General features: G+C 37.7%; 1 protein-coding gene across 1 annotated transcript; it reads right to left on the reverse strand.

Moving 5' to 3' along the window:
* Positions 1-24: 24 nt before the first annotated feature.
* LOC122082236 (proteasome subunit beta type-3-like) lies at positions 25-9,056 on the reverse strand. Its single transcript, XM_042649703.1, has 6 exons — positions 9,053-9,056; positions 8,851-8,914; positions 8,191-8,280; positions 1,756-1,840; positions 947-1,041; positions 25-446 (listed from the first exon to the last, which is right to left on the reverse strand). Exons 1-6 carry the CDS (start codon positions 9,054-9,056, stop codon positions 398-400), a joined length of 387 nt encoding a protein of 128 aa, XP_042505637.1. The 3' UTR covers positions 25-397.
* Between the last annotated feature and the right edge of the window lie 818 nt (positions 9,057-9,874).

Raw genomic sequence — 9,874 nt, forward strand, 5'->3', positions numbered from 1 at the left:
AATAGTATAACAAAAAAAAATAAATGACGACAAAACATCTGTGTATTGAATGGTTACTTTCAAAGTTCTACAATGGCAAGATTCTCATTGTTTCACCAGCAGATGATATATAATGCTCAATATCCATTCTCATTGGGCTCAACATGGACAATAGCTGTGTCTGCAGGTGTTGAAGTTTCAGCCAAAAAGCACCTTATGTATAAAGAAATAATGTTTCCTTCAATAACCATTTAAAGATAAGAAATCAATGTTGTTTTCTTTGACAGTTGACACCACAAATTTAGTGTCTGATGGCTGAGCTCCAATGGCCTCCCAGACACACATAAAGAGCACAACTTGGCTGGTGAATCCAAAGTCCACCTTGGAAAGGTTGACTAGTGCTCATTTTAGAACCAAATCAGTCCATTCTTCCCTTCAGGGTCCTCTCTATAACTTCTGTTGGAGTGCTGCAGGACAGAAAAGAACACAAAATATGAATTAGTGGTCCAAACTATAAACCAGCTTCCCAGCCAGAAAGAAACTTGGCATTCTAAGCCTTAAGGAACAACCAAAGAGCCTGGGCCATTGTAGAACTTTGACAGGATGTAATGTCTATAAATCTACCATTGTTCAATCCAATCAGGTGGCCATCTCCAGACTGCAGCTATTCCATAAATCTGGATTGTCCATATATTAAACTATAGGTAATAGAAACGAGACAAACCAAATTACTAACGCATAATATTCTTCAAGGCAGTTGGATGCCAAAATGGAGGATCACATACTTTCACTCACTAGGATCAACCCTTAAATGAGTACTCCAGAGTCCAGCCAATCTAAAAGCAGGCCACATCAATCGGTTGGTCCAAACAATTGACTCCCAGAGTCATGTAAGAGTTAACATACAACCCTTATGCCTTAAGTTACAAGATTTAGGTACGAAAATAAAGAAATAAGAAATGCTTACACAACAAAGACGTGGCCACCCCATCCGCTCAAACAGTCGCGATCCACAGAGGCAAGCAGTGCCTGAGAAATGGTCTCAAACAGTTCTTCTGGTTCCTAAAGGATGAAGATTGAAAACATCACCATAAATTGGAAACCGACAGTTCATCAAGTATATTGCTATGATTTGCAGTCATGTAAAACCACCAGTGTCCACTAGAAAATCTCCCAAGTGGGATAGAACAATTACCAAATTAGTCTTAATTTCATGGGGGAAAAAGGCCTACCATGATCAGGCAATAAGTTTTGAAAGCAATACACTTTTCCATGTTTCAAGGGACTGGGATCAGAAAGGGACTAGCAAATGGTAACTTGGAGTGGTTAGAATAGGCTTATCCTCGAAACCATGTTACTTTTATACTATTCTTCTTTTTCGGATTTCGTTACCGAAGTTTTTATTTTCCCCCAGAAAAATCATCCTCCTTTCATTCCTAAAATATGCACTGCATGTGTGAAAAAAAAAATTAAGACTGGTACCCTTACAAAAAACTTGTGCTGTAATCTTTTAAGTATGCAAGTTCAACACTTCAACCTATGTTTTATCTCAGGTACAATTTATGGCACTTTTCTGTTTTGGCTCTGATGTAAATTTTTGGCCTGTTATATCGTTTTTGGCTTACATTTCACAGCCTGTACTTACTTTCGAAGAAAAGTAAAATGAAAAGGAGATAAGTACTTATTTTTAAAAAAGCTTGTTTTAAAAGATCAAAAGACAAGCCTGCTCAAAAATTGAGATGAATTTGCCTGTTAATAGTGGATAAAATTACTGACCATATCAGGCTTGTACATTGACTCACAGGCACCATAGAGGGACTCTGATGCGGTACCAGCAACAACAAAATCTTTGGCCAGCTCCCTGAACATAAAACAAGAAGACACCCAAGTAACAAAATAAGACACAAAAAAATAATGCAAGTACTTCAAAGTGTTCATAAGTAGCATTCCAAACTGGACAAAATGTTGTTGATCAAAATGTATAGAAACATTCTACTGGCTCTGCAGGGTCTTCCAGTTTTCCCTTTTTTTTTTGGCACAGAGGGTGGGTGGGGATGAAAAAACCCCATATCATGCAACATTTATAGAAAATACCTTTTTTTTTTTTTTTTTTTTTTTTTTTTTTTTTTTTTTTTTGGAGGTCCTATGCACTGTAGCAACAACGGGCTCAGCCACAAGTGTAGGGCCAGGCAACCAAGGGCTACACACCTTGACAACCATGTCATGACATTTTGGAAGGGGGTCGTGTCTCCTGGAAAACTCTCTACGACCAGACACAAAACGCTATGCAAACCAGAGCAGGGGCATCTTTTTACAATGTCCTGTGTCTGGGCGTAGAAAGTGCAGACGGGTAGCGTTATCTTAAACCACAATAATATTTTTACATATGGCTGTGGAGTTTTATAACATTTGAATGCCAACAAAGCCACCACGTGCATGGAATGTATTTGGCTGTGTAGTTGAGCCTCTCTATAAAAGGGCTATGGAAATAAGTTATTCCCTTTATATATTTATGGATGTTATAGTCACTATGAAAATTATGTTTAGTCAAATTTATGCTTTTCTACATATATATATATATATATATATATGCATTTTAACCCATCCTCTTTCAAGGACCATTCCACTTTTAAGGAAGGTGCTTTCCCCCAAAGATATTGATTGGAAAGGACCCATTACAATCTTTCCCAAAATTAGGTTCCATTCCATTCAAAATTTAATTACATTACTTTTCGTAAAACAGAATGAATCGTTTGTTTCCTTTTACTGTAACTCTTTCTCTTTCAAGGTCCAATCCAATTTTAAGGAAGGTGCTTTGCCCCAAAAAATTTGAATGGATAGGATCCATTAATCGATCCAAAAATTAGGTTTCATTCCATTCAAAATTTAATTACATTACTTTAGCAATATAGAATGAATCATTTTTTTCCTTTCTTGTAAGAGTAACAACAAATCATTAAATTTGGGGTGATGTATCTATTTATTTCCAATTTTACCATTGTACCAACCACACATTGTTCTCTATATAAAGCCTTCCTTCTCCATTAACTAACCATAAGCAATTTTGATTTCAGGAAGAATTCTTTCCATTACGATCCTTTGGGTAACTATTCATATCACTTTTTTTTTTTTCTCCAATATTTGATAGTATCAATTCTATTCACTCATCATTTTGGATGTTTTTTATAATGTTTGAACGTTCTACAGTGCATAATTGTAAGAGAAATTTGCTAGTTTGTAAAATCCACAAGATGCATATGAATGCACTTATGTCATTGATATCTATATAGATATATTTTTAGCCTTTAGTCGCGGTAATAAACCCTGGTTAATGGTGGTACTAACATGGCTAAAACTTCCTTCCCCCTCTTCTGGTGCTAATAGAATAATCTAGTCCCCTTCCCCCTCGGGATGCTTCTCTTCCTCAGCTTGGAACCACTCCCGATCACCCAAGCCTTCTGTCCCCTAGCACATGGTTGTCTGGTTTCATGGCCACATCCCTAATCATAGCCTTACTGTCTGGAGAACTCTCTCCAACTTCCTCCCCACCCAATCCTTCCTCATCTATCGTCATATTCCCGCCTCCCTGGCTTGCTGCCTCTATTGGATTGGTATTGAACTCTTCTTTGATTGCCCCTTCTCCAACCGCATTTGGAAATTCATCCTCTCCAAATGCTGGCTTGCTCGGAGCCCCCTTCCTCTCCAGAGAGAATGGAATTGGATAGATATGACCTCTAGAAATTCCATTTGTGACACTACCGGTAAGTTAGCGTTCGGGGCTGTTATTTCCCATGTCTGAATGGAGCGCAACCTTCATAGATGGACTTCCAACTCTAGATCTTTTGATTAGATTTGGAAGGCCATCTACTTTGATGTCTCCTCCAAACTTGGCTCTCTCCCACATAGGACCGTTGTGGACTCCCCTAGAAACAGGATTATTGTTGTTTCCTAGGGTCTTCCTCAGTCTATTGTTTGCTCCCCTTCCCCTGCCTAGAAGGGTTGTATCATTCGGCTCCTCCAGTTCGTATATCCCTTCCCCCCTTCCCTATTGTTCATCCAAAAAAAACATGGCTAAAACTTAGCAATTGGAGGCAATTTTAATTGTCTCTAATTAAAGAAACATAAACGGCTGAAAAAAAAAATAACTTTAATTATTTTGGACGGATGAATTAGAAGCAATTTTGTGGCACGTGGAATTATTGACTATAAAACCATTAGTGGCGGTAATTTTAGCTTTAGTGGCGGCTTTCTACCTCCTCTAAAGCTCTTATTTCTTGTAGTGTACTAATAACAACATTCTTAAGTAAAGGCCAAATCAAACCATGTTTATCTCTACCCTTCCTTTTTAAGAATGGCGGTAGGAAATCAGTGACATTCTCATCATAAGCCATATTTATCTAATAATGCTTTCATCTTGCCTCCTCATATAATCAAGTAAATCCCCAACTTTGCGGTTGAAAGTATAACATATCAGATTTTTACTTTCTTAAAACTTAAGAGATGGAATCAGATAACATTTCTACATTTAAATATTGTCACTATCTTTCATAATCCAACGCATATGCACTTCTACTTTCCTAAAAGAAAGAAGAAATATATTTCCTAAATTTAAGATTTTATAGTGCGACAGATTTTAATCAAGGGGAATCATGCGATAAGTCTTATAAAAAACCTCCTTAATTCCCAATAACCTCTTTAGCAATCCGTTGCAAATTCCTCATCAATTAATGAGATGAATTTTGGCATTGTCCTCCTCTTTGTCCCTTAAGAATTTCCTACTAAGTTTTCAATCTCTTGAGCAATGAAATAATGAATTTGTAAAATAAATCATAATAAGAAATTAGGTAGACATATATTTCATTTTGTAATTGATAATCAAGGAATTTTTAAAACTTAAACTCTTTCTCACCTTATCAATAAGAACACTCTTTTCTTTGATTCCCAAAGAGAATTCTCTTCCAATGTTACTAAGATTGATTTACAGTTTTATCTCTCACATCTCCTTTCACTTTTCCTTTCAATATTAAAAAAAAAAAAAAAGGGCAACCCAGTGCACGAGGCTCCTGCTACTGCAAGGTCTGGGAGGGGCAAGTGTGTACGCAGCCTTACCCCCTGCTTCGCAGAAGAGGCTGTTCCCAAGTTTTGAACCTCTGACCAACAGTTTGCAATAGTGCAACTTAACCGTCTTCCTTTCAATATTTTTATTGTATATAATTATTTTCTAAATGATTGAAACATCTAGTAAGATTTTAGAAAGAAACTCATCACTACCTAGAGCTATTTATGAATAAAATGAGATTTAACATATTCCTAAAACATAACAAGTTTTTAAATCAATTAGTTGGCCTACAAGCAACTTCGCTCAATACAGCAAGACAACTTTGAGGGTTTAGCCCATTGTAAAACGGCACAGTCATATGATTAGATACCCTATAACTAGCTCCATTTAGTAGGTAAAATGTGGCATAAGGTATTGAAGGCTAGGAATGACACTAGCCACCACAACCCATCATAGCCCTCAGTCTTTGGGGTTCTGCCCCAGATTGGCCCTGTTAGGACATGACAGGCCTAACGATGGGCTAGGGCTTGCCCATGAACCTCATGATGTAAAACATGTTTTATTAATATGAAATGTGCTATTTCTTTCTATTCATCTTATTTGCGGCTTTTAACTATCATCCTAGTCTATCCTACAATTTGTATATGATGGTCTTTAATTTTGCCTACTACTTTGATAAAAAGAATCCCCTTTTATTCCTATTCAATATCTTTTTGTTCAGGAATCTTTTTTTATGAAAAGGATTGTGCCAAAACATGGCAAATGCATTACTAGAGAAGAGATGGAGAATTATAGTTTCCAAAGGATTAAAAGGAACGAATAAAAATAAGAAAGGATATACAACCAGATCAACGATATACCCGGTTCGTTGAGTTTCAGTCTTTGACCTTTTCATGCTAAAGCGACTGTTTTCTCACTACACTGTTTCCCCCATTTAAGGTTCCTCACACTAATCCTTGAACGATGGCATCATAAATGGCCTAATGCATATCTACTCTTCAATCTATCATTTTTGTTGGTTATTCTTACTTGTAAGCTTCAAATCATAGCAAGGGATGTCAACTTTGGTAGTTATTGCAAAGAGTGGAGCAGTCATGACCTCCTTTTCTATGGTAGAATTGAGGAAATAGATATGGAACTATAGAATTACCCTCATCTTTAAAGCCTAAAACCTAGCCCATGGACAACCAATCCACCAAGCTATTATAGGTAGGAACAAGCCAGCCCATCAATAATATTCATGCTATAGCTGAGAGGGTTGGGCGGGTGACATGGTTTAATCGATGCCCAGGCAATGAATCTGTTCCTTCAACCCCTCGATGTCAAGAAGCTGGTTTTCAGCCTTTAAGCAAGTTGATTACTAGACAAAACTTTTTGGAATCATATAACAATTGTTCATGAAGCTAATGGTGTGTACGAATGCTGTTAATTGTAGATGATCTCACTGCAGAATGGTCCAAATTAATTAAGGAGAAAACGAAGAACTTATGCAATGAGATTGATCAGGAGTGGAAGATGGTGAGGAACAGAAGTGATGAAATTTATCGTTTCTGCGACGAAATCGGGGTGTCAAGGCAGAATTTCAAGATATGGATGCACAACCACAAGAAAACCTCTGCTTGCATCAATTTATATGATCGGTACAAAGAAAAGGAATGAAGATGGAGAAGATGCTTCGTCTAAACTTCTTTTCAGTTAAAGTCCCTAACGAATTTAATGACGTTCAAGGATGCAAATTTATTGTAAAAGACTTTATTGCTGCATGATGGTTCAAATGAAGGAAAAAAGGAAGCCAATGAAGCTACTTTAGTAAGAAACTAAAAATAACTAGTTACAAATATCTAGCAATTTTCACTCCATTGCTTCCTCACATAATGATTTTTTTTTTTTTTTTTTTTTTTTTTTCTCCTATAGCTTTGAATGACAAAAATGAAACAAAATGCAGTAATACTTAAGATTGTCCCAGAGACAGAGAAGACACATCTCCTCTCTCTATTAGGAGGTTACCAATATAGAGAGGAGAAACCATCCTTGGGAATATTCCTCGCGTTGGAACATGATGGTAATCTCATGATGGTAATATAAACATCAACCAATATTTCAAAATAAAGTCTTTTTAAGCTTTCTAAAGTAGCTTGGATCGGGTGGTCCTCTTGGAGGCTGGAATAGAACCCTAAAAGGGTTTTCTGATCAGACTTCAGAACTGAGAGATATGGTGAATCGATGGAGCTTCAAAACCCTAACTTCCTTGCTGAAATTGATTCGGGTTTTATGCCCTCCAATAGATCTGATAAATTCTCTCACTTACTCCTCACAGCAGTCAATAACAAAAACAGAAAAGAAAGTAGAAAAGAAAAGATCAACAAGATAGATGTGGGTGGGAATAGCTATCTCAGCATGGGCATCTCACCCACAGCTATCTCAGCTGTTAGTCTTCCTATCTCAGGAGCAAGTAAACTGCAATAACTTTATTCATTCAAATCTGATTTGTGTCTACAGCAGCTCCTCATTAAATATAGGACTGAAGTTACACTAATAGCAGTTGGATTCAAATTAGGAGTTGGACCCCAATTAGGAAACCAAGACAAATTAGAAACTAACTCTTAAACTCCTAATTTAGGAAACAAATAGTAGCTACTTAAACTTCCTATTCTGGGCCGATGGGCCTTTACTAGAGGTGGACTGAACTCATCCTTAAGGCTGGTTCAATGGCTGCTTGGGCTGGATCTTCCTCCTGTGATACCATAGCCCATGATGGGGATCTACATCAATATCTCTATGTAAACCTAATACCAACAACGAGAAAATATCACGATGGATTAATGGGTATGAATACGACAAGAAACTAGGACTACTTGATAAGCAAGATGCTCTCAATAGGGTTTATTCTTTTGTCATTTAAATACCTGCACTATCTACAACGAGTATTTTATAGATTCCCATCCTCATTTTCCATACAGAGGTCAGCATAAATGAATAACCAAATATTATAGCAATTTTTTATTCTAACCAGACAATGACTACATAATGTGACAGGACAAAACAGTTTTAAGATAATGCAAAAATTTGTACCAACTAGCAATCTATTGTGAGTAAACAAATGCCAAACAATAACCATAAGATCATTAGCATGAGAAAGGAAGAAAACATACTTGGCACCAATTGAATCCATTGTGCAGATGAAGGGCTTATCATTATCTCCCAATCCAGCAATCACAGGTTGGCAGAAATATGGTCCAAACCTATAACAAGAACAAGAACCAGATTACATGTCTTAACGGCAAGAAATTGCAGCATGGAAAAAAAAAAAAAAAAAAAGAAGAACTAGATGTTCAACAGTGATATTTTATTGCTAAGTAAACCAACTACTACAATAACTCGATCTAAAACAAATCCATATTAACCCCATTGGTAGCAAAGAAGTCTTCTAAGAAGTTGACAGATCTAAATCTCATCCCCCCCCCCCCCACCCCAAACCCACCCAAAAAAAAAAAGGAGAAGCCTCCCTATATCACACAATTAAATTACTTTAAAAATAAAATAAAGCAACCATTCACTGAGCATGCATACTGAAACCAGATGACTTCAACAAGCTATAGAAACATGCTTTATAAAAAAGTTAGAAAAACTTAATTCAGCAACTCCTCCAATGAAGTAAAAAAGGAAGTCCATGCCTAAGAAAATTGCAATAATATAGTGTCTAAAGTTATCATGGAATGCACTGCATGCCATGCAACATGTTAACACAAAAAAGGGGCATAATTTAGAAAACATCTGAGTCTCAACTATTGTCACACCCCACCTTCACTTACCTGAAGATTGGTGACTTGGACACGATCTCATATCCAACAATCCAACCAGGATACCGATGCAGTACTTTAAGATCACAAATTTATGAAATGAACTAAAATCCACAAGTATTTAATAAACATCAAGATAATTAAAATTGGTGAACTTCTACTGATAATTAATATATTTACACAGACCTGCCTGTTCATATTTACAAGTAAATACCCATTAGGGTTACATCAAGTATATTACCCAAAAGAATCAAAAGGTAGAATGAGCAATGTCATCCTCAAGGTGTCTCGTAGGCACAGTCATCACAAACACAGCCTTGCTCAGGGAGGAACTAGAGTACTCGTTGAATCTAACAGGGATCTAGAAGAGAGCACGGCTAGGCCAGTGACACAAAGGCAAACTTTTACTATCCAGCGAGTCAAGGGTGAGAGGCTACAAGCCCAAAGAGCGTCAACGGAGGGAGGAGGAGGAGCCAACGTATCAATCTGGGAGGATCTGAAGAACCTGTCCAAGTATTCAGATTAGAGCAGCGGTTGGTCGGCAACACAAAGTCATACCCGATCAGAGCAGTGCCTCAAGGATGAGCAGTTACAGGCCCAAAGAACGCCTGTGGAGGGAGGATCCAACGAGTTAATCTGGGAAGATCAGGAGAACACCGGCAAGACCATCAAGGACAAGATCAGAGCTGTAGCAAGGCCAGCAACAGAAAGTCACACCTGATGAGCAGCAGCTCAAGTCTCACTCAGCCTGAGTCAAGATGGGTAAGCAAGGACCGAGGAGACGCAAGGGGTGTATCACAACCTCCCGAACGTGTGAGACCGAAGAAGAAGAAGAAAAAATTTGAGAGGGAGAGGGTGAAGAAAAGAAAAGAAAAGAGAGCAAAGGATGAGAGGGAGAGGATGAGAGAAGTAGAAGGAAGGATGAGAGAGGGGGAAGCAGCTCGGCGTGAGGCCAGGCTGCTCCAAGTGGCAGTCAGATTAGGTTTCTCCAGGAGTTCTCGCAAAGCAATGGAGAATGTGAGGTTACGTAAGAAAG

This window comes from Macadamia integrifolia, chromosome 6 (assembly GCF_013358625.1).
Source record: "Macadamia integrifolia cultivar HAES 741 chromosome 6, SCU_Mint_v3, whole genome shotgun sequence".
NCBI lineage: Eukaryota > Viridiplantae > Streptophyta > Magnoliopsida > Proteales > Proteaceae > Macadamia > Macadamia integrifolia.

Coding starts and splice junctions, on each gene's coding strand:
- LOC122082236 (XM_042649703.1), bottom strand. Junction 1,841..8,190: donor ATGGATTCAATTGGTGCCAA/GTATGTTTTCTT, acceptor TTTTATGTTCAG/GGAGCTGGCCAAAGATTTTG. Junction 1,042..1,755: donor CAATGTACAAGCCTGATATG/GTCAGTAATTTT, acceptor TTCATCCTTTAG/GAACCAGAAGAACTGTTTGA.